Source organism: Desmodus rotundus, chromosome X, assembly GCF_022682495.2.
Source record: "Desmodus rotundus isolate HL8 chromosome X, HLdesRot8A.1, whole genome shotgun sequence".
NCBI lineage: Eukaryota > Metazoa > Chordata > Mammalia > Chiroptera > Phyllostomidae > Desmodus > Desmodus rotundus.
In genome coordinates this window covers 31834276-31850750 of record NC_071400.1, presented here as the reverse complement: position 1 = coordinate 31850750, position 16475 = coordinate 31834276, and the positions used below count along the sequence as shown (strand labels likewise).

General features: G+C 37.4%; 1 protein-coding gene across 2 annotated transcripts in view; it reads right to left on the bottom strand.

The window, feature by feature from the left end:
* KLHL13 (kelch like family member 13) overlaps positions 1 to 16475 on the bottom strand; it is a 231474-nt gene that overhangs the window by 105854 nt on the left and 109145 nt on the right. Inside the window, exon 3 of one of the 2 annotated variants that reach the window (XM_045194378.3) lies at positions 443 to 508. The exons of the other annotated variant lie outside the window; for it this stretch is intronic. Within the exon in view, the coding sequence (XP_045050313.2) occupies positions 443 to 508 (66 nt within the window). The remainder of the gene's footprint in view (positions 1 to 442; positions 509 to 16475) is intronic. 2 annotated transcript variants of the gene reach the window in all.

The following is a 16475-nucleotide window of genomic DNA, read 5'->3' as shown; positions in this document are numbered from 1 at the left end:
CCGATGTACAATATAGATTGAAAAGTTAAAAACTTTTTTCAGACTTTTCCGATGAGGAAGGATACAGAAGAGGAGAGAGTTAGGCACCTGTGGCCTGGCTACAGCTTTGTCACTAGCTAGCTTTGTGACTTCAGGTGTTGTCTTCCCTCACCCCTAAGATAGGGAAGCTGCCACTTTTCTTGCCAGATTCCCAGCAATGTCATGAAAACCAACTGAACTTGTATTTGTGAAAGCACATTGGTAAATACAAACCATAATACAATGACACGTGGTGCTTTTTAACAGAATAATTTATCATTCTTGTCTTAAGAAACACAGTGCCTTAGACATTATTGTAAGTTTCCTTAATGACTGAATGTCTTCTAGTATCTCAGGGTCTTTTTTATGAAAATAAATTCTCACTGACAAAAAAGTAAAGGAAAATGCAGACCCTTGGACATACCCTGAAGTTGATTTTTTGAATATGTCCTTGAAATCGGCTTGTTTTAAAGACAATTGCCTCCGTCTCCTGAAAGTGGAGTGCAAAAAAATCTGGTTAATTGTGGCTATATTGTATTTTGTTTACATTTTTCAAAACATACTCTGAAAATATTTTAGCTGTAAATTAATAAATCACGTTTATAAATCTTGAACAGTTAAGACCACACAGAACCTTTAAAAATATCTAAATTAATGCTGTAAAAACCTTAGCTACAAAGCCATAAAATTCTATTTGTTTTTAGAAGCTCTCTTAATGTTTTAGAAAGTCCAGAATAAAGATTGACATTAAATACAACATTTATTGGCAACTGATCTAAAAGACTACACTAGCCAAATGTGAACACAAGGAAACACTTTTCCATTAAATATATAGTCGGCCTTGGAATGCTTTGTCATTTTCTAGCTTAAAGTTCAATTCTTTGCTGATATATTGTTTTTCCATTAAAAACCTAAACACAACACACATTACAAGCTTTCAGAGAACAGATGGATAATGTTCTCCTATGTTCATTCACTACCAGTTTTCTTATTTTCATACTGGTTGCAATTAATAAAAACAAAGAAATAGATGTACTGTCTCCAAACAGGAGATTTTGTTTCTGTGAAGTTCTGTTACATGTCTGTCTCCTTTGGGCTAACACAAAAGGCAACAGTGAACATACACTGGTACTGCCTCAGGAATGCAGTTTTAAAAATAGAGACTACTACACAAGCATCGCAGTATATGCATTCAACTCTCTTTAAAAAATAAAGTAAGCTGGCAGGTGTTTGAGAAGCTCTAACACAAAATTGAATTTATTTACATTTATTTCATTTATGTTGTTTTTAGCTTATAGAAGGTAAACATTACTAGGCATTACCCTTATCTAACTTCGTCTTAAAAATAAAGTTTTGGCTTTTTTCTGGGTCATCTCAGAAGGCACTATTGCATTATTAAAGGCACAACTAAATCAAAGTCATAGCCTAATAGTATCTTTAGAAAGACCTTGGCAGAGAACTTATGCAATACCCTCAATCTAATGACTTCTTATGCAAAAGGTAGGGAGCAAGTATTTCATTTCCTTTTTAAATAGTAAATTCAAAACAGCACCTCCCTAATGATAACAGTATTTCAAAGTCTACTAATGTAATACACATTAAAATTATTTTTTAATCATAAAAAGTACAATGGGTTAAATTCATATTTGTCATGTTTTAACACTAAGCCCCACCATGCAAATAACAATTACATATTTTTTGCTTAAAATACATTAAAGTATCTTTAAATACAGCTTATTTCATATTCCTATTAATATTATTCCTTTCTTTTGTGTATTTAAGAAGAATCTGGTGTGCCACCTTCTGGTAACTGAGTGAAATTATGCATCTATACAAGTCACTGTCCTTTATTTTAACTTTTAAAATACATACATATATGTGTGTGTGTGTGTGTATTTCTAAACTTGTATTATATTTAAGCTATATAAAGAAAGTTATACCACAGCCTAAAATAAAGTAAAATTTCCTTCATGATTTTTTTAAATTCAAGCTTTATATATGCCTCCTATGATTTTTGCATGGTTACCAATATGTCTCCTGAATTCTACAATACATATAAAATTGATTTTTGTACACCGCTTCACAGCCACACATGAAAACAACAGGCTGGCTATTTTAATGAATAAGTAACAGCAGTAAATAAAGAAAGAGAAAGGTATCTTACCAATAAGCCCATTTTTCTCTTAAGGTTTGAACTCTCATCATTTGTCATGTTCTTGTGGATCCCTCTCTCATCAAATTCTCTGGAGTTTTAAAGTTAAGAGCTGTGATGCAGCTAGGCTCTGCTACATAGTAGCGCACCCCAGTGCATCTGCCTGGTATAGCACTTCAGCTGTAGTCCCCAAAAGCAGAAACACTTTATATATTCAAAAATCTATGCACTACACACACCTTCCCTTCATAGGAAATTGTAGTCAGCATGGTTGAACTATTTATATTCCATATCTTAATTCCTGATCATATATGAAGATCAGAACCATATGAACCTTGAGCTTAGCTCCACAACATTGAATGGGAACAGTGTTCATCTTTGGAGCAGAGGTAGGATGAGGAGATAGATACTAATACCAGGAGATCTGACTTACAAAAATACATGTTTACCTGAAAGTAACCTTAAATCTTTATTATCTTTAACTCTTCATTCTCTAGAGCTCCTAGTAGCTAGTTATTAAGTCCTATCCTATATTCTTTATTGATTTTCTAGGAATCTACCCTCTAATACTTCTTTGTTGTTTTAAACAAATGAGCTACTTCAAAAAATACCTATAACTGAATCCTCATCTTAAATATATCAGTCACATTGCTTTTAGATGTCTCTCTTAAAGTATAACTATACTGATGTAAAGTAAATATTCAATACATATTTGTTAAGCATTTGCTACATGTTAGGTGGCTACTCTTGTGAGATGGTATGGATGTGAAGGAGAATGAAACACAACTCCTTGCTCTCAGGAAGCTCCAGTTGAATAAGAAAACAGACATGTACTAAGATATGTACAACACAAAATATGGTATAGAAGCTTTAGTGGAGATTTGAGGGAGTGCAACATGCTGGGAAATTAGGGAAGTCGTCAATATGACTGGAAGGAGGTTAGGGTACGTAGCACTGAGGTGGTGGATTTTAAGGTAGACAGAAGAAGACCATACATGCCAGTAAAGAGGCTTGGATTTTATTCTATGAGTTGTGAGAAGCCATTTGCTGACTAACTGATCATGCAAGGAATTAATCAAGCAACTATGCCCAGCACTAAGAACTCACTACAAGCTGGCCAATCTAGTCTTACAATCAATTCACTGTCTAGTATCCCCTAACACCAACTTCCCATTCTATATCTCAAAGCTTGCTTTGTCCTTTCTCACTTTTGCTCCAGAGGTCCTCCTGAATGAAATCTCTTCACTTTTCTAAACTCAACACATTCCTCCAGAGCCAGCTTGAATTCTATTCTTTTCCATTGTAATTTGAGTCTATAGTTTTTAAGTGTTCCTTCATTAAACCATGCATTCTTCCTAATGTTTAGTGTACAATATTCAAGAAACCTTTTTGGCCATTTGCCTATAAAGTGAAAAAGGATGGTTAGGGAGATGATACTAAGGCAAAAGTCAGAACCTGAGGGCAAGTGGCCTAAAAAGCACACCTCCCCAGACTTCACAGTACACACTAATGTCAGTAACTGCCTTCACCACTCTCAAGTCTGAAAATGAAAGGATATGAATTGTGAAAAGAACTGGATCTGTATTGGGCACCAACTCTGCATTGCTATGCAACATTGCTCTGGTTCCAAAGTTCTAAAGAAATGATGGGAAAGGGATACCAACAAAATAGTGGAATGATGGAGCTATGACCTTTGTAGGGGAAAAGCTATGAGGGTGGTGGACTGTGGTTGTGTTTTAGTACTTTCAGTAAACCAAGAGAATTCACCTGAAGGTCCATGCAATAAACACAAAGAATTCATAAAGACCACAGAAAGAGACGAGAGAGTCAGAATAGGGGATTAGAACCAGAAGGCTTAGAACCTCATACGGAATTGTACGGGTTCAGAATGAGCCACCCCAAGATATGCCTCAGTGGTGTGTACATTATTGTGAGCTAGGGGCAACGAAGACCCTGTGGGCTGGAGAGAAACTTCTGCTCTCTCCTTGACTATCTAAAATAACTTAAACTAGGAGCCTGGCTCGTGATAAGAGTTATCACCTGAAATGATTTTTACCTATCAATATGGCAGGGCAAACTACGAATTACTGAACACGTGCTCTCCCTGTATAATTACTTTCTGAAGCCCTAAGGCAGAGGTGTCAAACTCATTTTCACCGGGGGTCCCATCAGCCTCGCAGTTGCCTTCCAAGGGCCGAATGTAATTTCAGGACTGTATAAATGTAACTAGTCCTTAACTCTTAAGGAGTTGAAATTACATTCAGCCCTTGGAAGGCAACTGCGAGGCTGATGTGGCCCTTGGTAAAAATGAGTTTGACACCCCTGCTAAGGTACATTACCCCAACCCTGGCTCAAACTGTCTTAAATACCTCACTTTCCCTTTCTGTCTCTGACTCTCTCCTGCATGTGGGGTCTCTGACTCGCATGTATGTGTGGTTCCATACATATGTATGTATTAAATTTGGTTATTTTCTCTTGCTAATCTCTTATGTCTATTTGATTATTAGACCAGCCTAAAGAACCTTAAGGGTAAAGGAAAGTTTGTTCCTCCCCCACAGTATTATTAAGGGAGAAAATCCAAGTGTAAAAAGGGGATGCATTTAAAAAGCGGCGGGGAATAGTGTTAACTGGGAGAATAATCTAGGACAAGAAGATTTACCATAGAAACATATCCTGGGGTGTAAATATTTAGTGTTCTCTCCCTGTGGAACCACACCCCATTATGCTCAGTGTCAAATACCCAGACAAGCTTTTCTTGACAGTTGCATTTAGCATTCAGCTTTGTCTCATCCTTTTTATGCATGCATAATGTCTTAGATTTATGCGATGATGCAAAAACCATGATGCTTTCTTTTATGTAGACAATTAAAAAAAAACTTTTCATCTATTCAACCACTTAATGTTAAAGAGTTAAGAGGATTCTGCCAATAATTTTAAAAAGCAGTTGATACCAGAAAACATTCTCTCAATGACTTAAAAATACCCCAGATAAAAGCTGTCTACACGTTCCTTTTTGTTTATTGAGTGCAAAAACTGACCACTTTCCTTTCCATTAACTTTTAAGGAAAATATTCAAATACAAATAAAAATAAAGAATGTAATTTTGGATATGTGCCACATTTTTCTCAAGAAACCTTCAAAAAAGGGGAGTACTACTTATGGGATACAAAAATGATTTAATCTGCTGAGTCTTCAGAAGAATGTTTCTAAGCCATGTGTCAATGGTACAATAGCTTTCAGAACAAAGAGAAAATAAACCAGACTATTTCATCATTTAGATTTGTGTAAAACAGAACAATCACCAGAGTAGTTACCTGAGTCCTGGCAGAAAAAGTAATAATCATTCTGTACTACACTTTGAACTAGAACAGGCATTTTATGCAACTAGTTCATCTAGAAGTTGTACGAGGAAACAAGATGGGAATAACTACCTCCTGGTAATTCACAGTAAGTCTCATATTATTAGCAATTTTGATGACAGGGTCTATATTAATCTAGTATAAATAATTCATTTACATTCCATGTAAAATACCATGATCATGTTATCTCATCCACAGCAGAAGTCTTCTCCTTTTTTCTGGCGTAGGTAAGAGGGCTCAGAGCACGATGAGTTAAGTGGTTTATAGAGTTCTCTATCACGCAGAAATATCCTTGGATGCTAGGTTTTCAGAAATATTGATCTAAAGAAGGTTTGGTCAGAGGTATTTATACTGGAAGCAATTGCTTATATTCCTACATCCCAGATGTTCATATTTCAGGTGAATTACCAGATTCCACTAGTATTACCATTCAATCTAATGGGAAAGATGGGATCAAAGGGAAGGAAATGAATTGAAGGGCCTTTTCCTGTTACTAATAACTCTGCCTGTATTGTCATCGGATTAGGAAAAATGGCAAAGGAAGTAGAAAGTCACAGTTATATAACCTCTCATTTCTATTTGAACAAATCATAACCTTCTTACATTTCCCTAAAATGTAACAAAACTCAGGTCATACCACTATAAGGTAACACACATGATTAAGGGTAATTCATGAGTAATTCAAACTACCTAATAGATGTAAATTTTTCAAGGTTGAGTATAAAACATATCAGCTCATTTTACTAACCTAAGATACACATGACAGACCATTGGGAAGAAGAAATTTTTATCATGTAAATTTCAAAACATAGAAATAACCTAAATAACATTCCACAGACAGAAGGGCAGACATATGGAGTTAATGAGGAAGTTAGACTATTTCTCTTTATTACTTTCCAATCTGATTTTCTGATACAGATACTCCACAAGGTCTTTTACTTGTTTTAAATGTCAGGCAATAGCCTCAGCCAGCAGAATTCCAAGTAAAACAGTTTATTATACTTTTTAATTTTTAAGAGTCTCATTTTCATTTTCACCTAACCCTGAAGTAGGCAATGCAGATGTTAATATTTGTATTTTACTAGTGAAAAGACAGTTATTAAATGATTTGGCTCGTGACATAGGTGCTGACAGAACTGGAAAACAAGGATCCAGGTCCCCTGACACCTAATTCAGTGTTCACTGGTCACCTTTATATGGTAATAATATTTATTTTAGGGAGAAAAACACAAATTTGACTCCTAAATACCACCAAAAAGGAAAAAAAAAGAATGATCTTTTCACACTGATCCTAAGGAAGTAAATGGCCAGAGGAATGGAGGAGTAAGTTACGAAAGATATAGAATGCTATATGATTAAAGTTGCAGAATGATCAGCTTACACCTAACCTAGAAGTACATTCCTGATGCCAATTTGCAGAGCTCCCTTGTATCCCTCAATTAGCAATTTCTTGGCGTGGACCTTAAAGGTTCCATATTCTCTCATGCCTCAGTGGTTTCACATATGACATTCTCTCCACTTGGAATGTCTTGCCTTCCTTGTCTACCAAGCAAATTTCTAGTAATACTTAAGTGTCCAACCACATCTTCTTTCATGAAACCTCTTCTCATGTCCCTTAGCAGACTCTAATACTAGGTTTTCGAAACTGCCATGGCAGTTTAAATATTATAGCTCCTGTCACTTTGGATTGTAACTGTTTCTATAAACTAGACTATAAACTTAGGAGAGCTATGGTTGGGTCTCCCTTATGTTTCTATTACACTTAACTAATGCCTGTCACATAGTAACCCTAAATATAGGAGGCAATTTTGGTGAAATCAAATCAGTAGAGGTAGGTTCTCTCCTCCAGGACTAAAACAGTTTTCAGAGGTAATTAAACAAGAATTCATTAAAGGGCTTTATCCTTCCTAAACTAAGATGTAAATGGTAAGAAATAAATAAAAGATTATAATTACAAACAGTATACCTCAATGATTCCTTTTGATGTTTGTATGGTGGGCCTGGTGTGTGCCTAGTGGGGTACCCAGAATAGTTCATATACAACTGAGGGCTGAAGTAACTGCTAAGCTAAACTGATCAAAGGAAACACTTAGCTACAATAAGGAAGGGAAATGCCAATCATCGTTAGTCTAAGCTGCTAACAGTAGAATTCATAAAGTTAGAAATTGAAGAAATGCATTTTAATAATTTGTCAGCAGTTAACAGTGAAATATGAAATGGCATCTCCTAAAACCAACTGTTTCCATGGACTGCTAATAGAAAACAATAAAAGCATATTTTGGACTGTTAAATACTATTAAGTTATTGTAACTAGTGATGATAAAGGACTAACCACAGAATCCAATTGTAACAATAACTGCTCCCCTAGATTGAACAAAAAAAAAATAGTGACTTTAGCCAAGCAAGCCATTGTATATCACCAATACCTAGTAACTCAAATGGTATGCTGAGCAGTCTAGAGGAAAATATACACATCAACACAGGAGGGCCCAATGCTAAGAAGTCCCTGTAACTTACAAAGTTGAGAAAAATATACATATTTGATTTAAGATCTATGAATCTTCTGTTCCAATGAGAAATGCAATTTAAACTTAAGGAGATGTCTCAAATCCCTATCTGACCCCATTTCCTGGCCTCCCCCTTTATATAAACTGGCACAGTAGAAATGTCAAGGACATTATCATATAATGAACAATATAAAGAATAAAAGGCTTCAGGGTTGCCCATAGGGAAGAGCCTGTTCACAAGGTTTCACATATGCTTAGGGGAGGGGTGTCAAACTCATTTTAACCGGGGGCCACATCAGCCTCGCAGTTGCCTTCAAAGGGCCGAATGTAATTTTAAGACTATATAAATGTAACTGCTTCTTAACTAGGGGCAAGGAGCTTGGTGCTGCCACCAGGTAGAAACAAGGTGCCAAGCCAGATAAAACAAGGTGGAGGGCCGGATTCAGCCCTCGGGCCTTGTGTTTGCCACCTGTGGCTTAGGGGGTGAAGGCTTCTGCAGCTAGTACATTCTAGGGTACAAGTAGAAAGGCTGTGGTTTTTATTTAAACAAAAGTAAAGTGGCTTATAAAAGGGAGCTATGTTTTGCTAATACTGGACTTGAATTTTGCTATCAGGACACAGAAACATAGTGTATAAGTCCCTTGCGCTAGTTGGAAACACAAGAATCGTTAAAAAAAAAAAAAAAAAAAAAAAGAACCTCTGGGTTTCTGGATCCTAAAAGAAAGATTGGCTCAGAAGCCACAAAGAACAGTCAGATAACCAGGGAAGCAGACAGTAACAATTAAAGGAAGAAGTGCCCATACAATGAAAAAAAACAGTAGCAAAAAAACAGGATTCTGTATGTATTAACCAAGCCAAGAGTGAATTTAATACCCCATCATTTCTGATCCACAATTTGGAATTAATTATGCCTTCCTTAGTGCCTTCATCGTCTCAATATTCTATTCAAAAACCTTCTGTGAGCCCTGGCTGGTGTGGCCCAGTGGGCTGGGCATCATCCCACAAAGCAAAAGGTGGGTGGTTCTATTCCAGTCAGGGCACATGCCTGGGTTGTGGGCCAGGTCCCCAGTTGGGTGGCATGGAAGAGGCAACTGATCAATGTTTCTCTCCCTCCCTTTCTCTCTCCCTTCCCCTCTCTCTAAAAATAAATAAATAAATAAAATCTTCAAAAACCTTCTGTGACTCCTTATTTCAGTGGATGTATTTGTAGGCTCCACTTTCCAGGTCCCCTCAACCCCAGCCCACTTTATTTATTCAACCCTATTTCACATTATAGGCCATCCTAGATTTGCACACAATCAGAAAACACAGAACCCCTTTGCCCAGAATTGCCATGGGAGCTATAATTTTTTAAAATGCAGCTTATTATTTCTGTGGTTTCAAGAGAGGACTATACAAAAACAATTTGGGGAGAGGGAGGTAGAATAGAAAGGGAAATCAGCAAAGGCTTTCCCAAAATATCTTTTCCTACAATGCCAACTCACTCTCAACAATGAACTTTCTCTCTGCCTCCTCCCTCCCTATCTATCCATCTATCCCCTTCCTCCACTCTCTCCCTCTCTCTCCCTTCCCTCCCTCTATCCCCCTTCTCATTGTTTGCTTTGTACTATTGCCAGAAATTTCAGCAATTACAGGTTCATTTGAGCTAAAAAGAAGCTTGTTAAAGTTGTAAGTACAGCTGCCAGGGGGAGGTGACTATCACTTTATTCTCACATTGGCAAATAGCAAAGAGCTGTTGCCCTCAGGGAATGGAGAAGGCGGGTGATGAGAACCTGGGTTTTGGAATCCTTATAACCTTGGGTGGGGTGCTATTTGAAGGAAGTTGGGGGGAGGTTGGGGAATAAAGAAACTACATCTAGAGATAGAGAAAAGGAAACTGATGTAGAAAATGGTGTAGAAGGGGTCATAGGAGAACAACAAAGCTCAACTTCTACCACTCAGTGTCTTCTAGCCCAGAATCCACCATGCCTTTTCTAACCCCCTGGAGCTCAAGCTAGTACAGTCTGTGGATAGACATATCAGCTATTTAGTAGGTTAAGTACAATACTTGGGGCATAGCCTAAAACTTCACCATCTTGTATATGGTGTGTCATATCTGAACAAATGATTTGTAAATCAATCTTTAGAACACTTGTCATCTAGTTTGGGAACTAGCTATACGTTTCAACATACACCTCCTCCTCACACCCACCACCACTCCACCTCCCAGCCTCCCCCCACTAAGCACACCCTGGTTAAGCTGATCTCTTCTCTGTTTTGGAGATGCTAGATGCTTTTCTTTTGTCATCATCCACATTCACCTCATAAAACATTCCCCTTGCCTAGATTGTGGCCATTCCTCTGTTCAGACAAGTTGTGTCTGTCTTCAAATTCCAAATCAAGCTCTACCTTTTTGAAACTAATTTGATTTCTCTAAAACTCACTAAGTCCCCTCTTTTCTAAACTCTTCCAGAACCTTACACATAGTTTTTATTTAGCCTTACATGTGCTCACCCCAACTTCAAACATGAAGACTGTAAGCTTTCTATAGGAAGAGGCCATTCATTCATCCACCCAAACAATTAGTAAGCACGTAGTTTGCAACAAGCATTTTGTTTAGGCTGGAAGTTGAAACCTGAGTAAGTCCAGTTCCCCACCCCTCAAAGTGGTCACAGCCCAGGGAATACCAAGTACTGTCACAATACCATGTGAGATATACTATAGTGGAAGTATTCTCAAGGTGATATTCATGCACATGAAGAGCCTTAACTGGGCTAAGGCAGGGAATCAGGGAAAGTTTCACAGAGGTGATACCTTAGTTGAGTGTTTAAGAATAAGCAAGAATGTGTCAGGCAGTCAAGCGACACAGAGGGGATGGAGGAGAGGAGAGGCATAACTAGTTAAGGCACAACTGCAATTGTGACAACATAAAGTCTTAAACGAAAGCAACAGAAGTAGGAGGCATTCAAAAAGATTTTTCAGAGATAGATAGCTAGGACTTACTGACTGGAGATGACGGTAACGGTCAATGTTTGTTGATCATGTACCGTGAACTAAACAGTGTTATAAATGCTTTACCCATTTAATCATTTAACATCTTTAATCTTTTTTTGAAAGGAAAAAGGAATCTTTTATTTTAAGCATGCAGTTTGAAATAAACACAGTTTAAACTGTGTTTCTGACCCAAAACCCATTCCCTGGCAAATAAGGCAGAATCAGAAAAACAACACCCTACCACCACCCTCTGCTTAGCCAGGCTGGCCCTAGGCCACATTCAGAATTCCCTTCCCCTTTTTAAAAGTATGGTCCTTGGGAGAAAGATGCAGGTGGCTGAAGGATACGTCTGGGTCATGACAGTTCAAGGCCTCTCCTGTGGAACAGGGGGATAGCATTTTGCTGCCCAGGCCTCCTCCCTTTGTCTCCTTTGCTGAACTCTAGGCAGGCCCTGGAGCATAGGGGAGGAGTCCAGGAACCTCCCCAAGCCATGTGGTCTCTTCCTGGCCTGGGAGCCTCAGCCTCCTACGTCCAACCAGCCAGGGAAGTGGGCTTCAGAGTACATGCCATTTCGATGTGCCTTGCTATTTTAAGAATATCCTCCACAATCCACCCTCAGCGGAAATGGATAGGAGGGAATGTCCCTCCCTCCAATCCCCTGCCCAACTCTAGCATCATTTTTTTGTTGTTGTGGGGGTTTTTTGTTTGTCTGTTTAAGGCCTTTTATTTATGCTTAGTTCAAAGGTAGAGTATAAGATTGAGTAAGGATTGGAAGTTAAATTTCTGATGAGTCCTACACATGAGAATTTTAATAGAGAATGCTGTTGGTAGTGAAAGTTTTCACTGTAAGCTTTACAGGACAACTAAAATGAACTATTGCATTACATTTTGTGTACTGTTATTTCCTTGTCTTAGTTTTGTTTATTTATGCTTATTGTTGTTCAAGGAAAGCTGTCTCCATTTTCTCCCCACCATTTCCCCCTGCCCCTCCCACCCTTGATCCTACCCACCTTTGGCTTTATCCATGGGTCCTTTATACCTGATGACCCTTCCCCTTTTCCTCCTGTTATCCCCTCCCCCTCCCCCATTTAACGTATTGAATCTTTACTATGACTTTATGATATAGGTACTATTAATATCCCCATTTTACAAAAAAGAAATGTAAGGCATGGAAAAATCAAGTGGCATGACTAACAGTAGACAATGGGTAAATATCGGAACTGGAATTTGGCCCCACTCAGTGTTGCTCAACACTCCACTACTTAAGTCCTCTATTGCACTATCTTTAAATGTGAGGTTGTTAGGGAGAAGGGGGGCCCTGGATGACTGCCGAGTTACTGAGAGGGCAAAAGGTAGAAACAGAAAGTCCATAGCATATGGAACTTGAATACATTGTCTGCTGCATTTATTAATTACTGCTGTTTCCAATGCGAAAAAGCAAATTTCTTAGTTCATTTTCTCCCTCTATATTCTAGCACTTTCTTCAATGGTACCAGTTATCCGAAAGGTACCTATTTTTGACCTCAGTCTATCTGGTCTCAGTTTTAGCACTTGACACATTCAGTTTCTTCCTAGAATTATTTATAGATGTGGCTTATCGCTTTCATTATGTTGAAAGTATCTAAGTATCTAAGGCAAAAAACACATCTTAAAAATTAATTTACTTAAGCATAGCATATACAATAATGTTTCTTAAGGTCTCCTATTCTTCCATCATCTGCAATTGCCTTCATGTTTCATATCTCAGTACTACCTTTATTATTTATTTTTCTTTATTTTTGTATTGTTGTTCAAGTACAGTGATCTCCATTTTCCCCCCACTACTCCCCCCTGCCCCACCCATCCCCAACTCCCACCCTCGATCCTACCCCCTTTGGCTTTGTCTATGTGTTGTATTTTTCTTTAAATCAACCCTTTGAAATTTACTTTTATCTAAAAGGGAAAACTTATATTTACTACTACAAATGGAAAACTGCTATTACTTAAACTTAATGAGAAGGCTATTATAAAAATAGATACTGAAGGGCACTAAGCTTTTGCCACCACATATGTGGCTTTTGGGATATTGATTTTCAGCTGGTTATTAAGAAACAAGATTCAGAAAGAACCTTTGGCCATCCCCTTTTCCCGCCTAAAGGAATTCAGATGGAAAGACTTGTTTCAGAATCTTACCATATAAGATTTTGCTAGCATATATCTTATATCTTTAGCATATATGCTAAAAAAGTTATATGCTAAGGAAATCCTTAGCATAAGAATTTTCACCTTACCCTACTTAAATATGGATCTGTACATGAGTGTGTTAAGAAGGGTCCCCCATGTCCCATTGTTTCTGGGTAGCCTAACAGGAATTTGTTTGCCACTTGTTCCCTCTTTCTCTTCTACCTATGAATTGCCTACTTTCCCCTTGCAATCCCAGACACCTGCCCCTTCTCCTTTTTCCAGCATAGCATATAAAACTCAACTGCCTAATACCTCTTTGGGGGTCTCCTATCTTATAGCACCCCTGAATATACATTTATAAAATAAACTTTGGACATTTTCTCTTGTTATCTGTCTCTGTTAATTTGATTAGCCCAGCTAGAACTTAGAAGGTGGAAGGAGAGTCATTTTTTTACACGGCTACAATACATACCTCCTAAAACGATAAATGTTTGTACACAGCCTAACATCCTGTTACCCATACAGTGCCACACTCACCACACCATGGGGTGGAGTTTTTCGCCTTTTTGGATTTATTTAAAGTGAAATTCACACAACATAAAATCAACAATTTTTTATTTGTTTTTTTATTTTTTATTGTTATTCAATTACAGTTGTGTGCCTTTTCTCCCCATCCCTCCACCCCACCCCAGCCAAACCCACCTCCCTCCCCCACCTCCACCCTCCCCCTTGATTTTGTCCATGTGTCCTTTATAGTAGTTCCTGTAATCCCCTCTCCCCACTATCCCCTCCCCACTCCCCTCTGGCTATTGTTAGATTGTTCTTAACTTCAATGTCTCTGGCTATATTTTGTTTGCTTTTTTCTTTAAAAGCAACAAAATTTTTTAATTGAACAATTCAGTGGTATATACTGCATTCCTGATGTTGGGCAACCACTTTGTCTATCTTGTCCCTTAATATTGTCCTTACCCCAAAAGAAAAACTCACATCTATTAAACAGTTCCTCCTTATTCTCTCCTGACAGCCACTGGCAACCACCAATATGCATTCTGTCTCTATGGATTTATTTATTTTTATATTTCACATAAATGGAATCATATACTATGTGATCCTTTGTGCCAGGCTTCTTTCACTGAGTATGTATAGTGTTATCAGCACTTCATTCCTGTTTATGGCTAAATATAATATTGTATGTTTATACCAAGATTTATTTATCTATATTCATCCATTGATGAACATTTGAGATATTCCTGCCTTTTGGCTCTTGTGAACAGTACTACTGTGAGGATGTGTGTACATGTATTTGTTTGACTACCTATTTTCAATTATTTTGGGTATATACCTATCAGGGGAATTTCTTGGTCTTGTGGTAACTCTATGTTTAACTTTTTAAGGAACCTCTGGAGTAGGTTTTGTACAGAACTCTTTGAATATTTCAAAATAACACATGGGATTGGAAGGTTTCATACCAGCATATTTCTCTAAACATAAGATATATAAGGAAAAGATTCATTTTCATCATGCTTAAGAAAATACAAATTTCAAATAACTTTCATCATATTTGTGTGATAGTTTTCTTTGTAGTTGGTCCTTTTACATCAGTAGCAGATGGTTCGGGCAATTACAAAATTAGGTCTTCATTTCTGAAGATATATGACTGACTTCATCAAATTCATACCTTAGTATTAGCATTTCCATCACAGTCTGGTACCTTTAAATTTTGAAAATTCCTTTTTATCCACTGATCTGTGTTAGTTCAGCAACAAAACAGAAAAAAAAATAGAGTACAAGCCTGATTCAAATTCATAGTTACATATACTATAAGTAGTTTGTATATTTAAAAATTACCATTTTCAGGATGTAAAATTTTGCTCTATACCTTAAAAGACTGCAGCCATGAATTTTCAGGCATATCTAAGCAAGGCACCAGTAATTCAATTGATCTGAATGAGGTGTTGTTACCTGTCCTAGTCTTGACTTCAACAATAGTACCTATGAAATCACAAATGTGATACACCAGGCTTTTTTTTGCTAATAAGCATTAAGACTTGAAATAACAGCCCTGGCTGGTGTGGCTCAGTGGACTGAGTGCCAGCCTGTGAACCAAAGGATCGCCGGTTCGATTCCCAGTCAAGGCACATGCCCGGGTTGTAGGCCAGGACCCCAGTAGGGGGCACACAAGAGGCAACCACACATTAATGTTTCTCTCCTTTCTCCCTCCCTTCCCCTCTGTCTAAAAATAAATAAATAAATAAATGTTTTTTTAAAGACCTGAAATAACAAAATAATTCAAATATAAAGTATAAAATTGTGTACTGCCAGCAGTCTACATACCGCCAGTAGCATGCACACCATACTTTAGAAAACACTGATCTAACAGGAACTATTTCTTAAAGCTGCACTTGCTATGCTCACATATATTGTTTGCTAAACAAACAAGATTTCACCTTGTTTGCGAACTGACAAAGAGTGCACAGCTCATCACAAAAGAATTCAAAACTGTAGGAGTTTCTAATAAATCTTAAGACTTGTACTTCTTGACTTTTAAGAGAAAGGTGCATTGTCTTTGGTGGACACCTCATAGAATCCAACTTGTGAAGACAAGAGCTTTCAGGACTCACAGCCACTTGCACTTTGCAACATCTCCACTGGGAGATGCACTTATCCTGTAATTTGATAGAATCCTTGGTATTCAAAGAGCACCCATCTCTAATTTAAATAGCATGCTACATTTCTTCCTGTAGTCAACCATGTCATGCCCTAGACTGTTCTATATCCACTGACACTATCTCCTGGCAAACAAGAGAGAATAAATTTTAATAACAAATCATTCCCTTTTTCAATACAGAGATTATCATAGAGAATCTTTCTATCTATTCTTGTTCTAAGAATATTCTTGTTTTAACCAATTGTTCAAATGCAAGTATCAGTAGATATATACAAAACCAGAATATTCAAAAAGCTGCATAAAAATTAAGATTTTCTCTCTTGAAGACATTTACTGCCACTGACTACTCACGAATTTAGTTGAAACACAGGAGGTTTTTAATTAAGCAAAATACGTGAACAAAACTCTGTAACTCTGTCCTCAAGGAAAATATTTTGAAAGTAAGTCTAAATCATAATAAAATAATTAGAGAATATTCGAATAAATATAAAGATTAAATGTGATAATATATGTAAAGTTCCTAGCACAAGGCCCATTTGTGTCACAGCAATTTAACAAATGGCAGCTTAGATCCTTCAAGATCAGGTGGTGCTCCCTGGAACTAAACCACAAATCCTCAGGCCACAATTAAATTA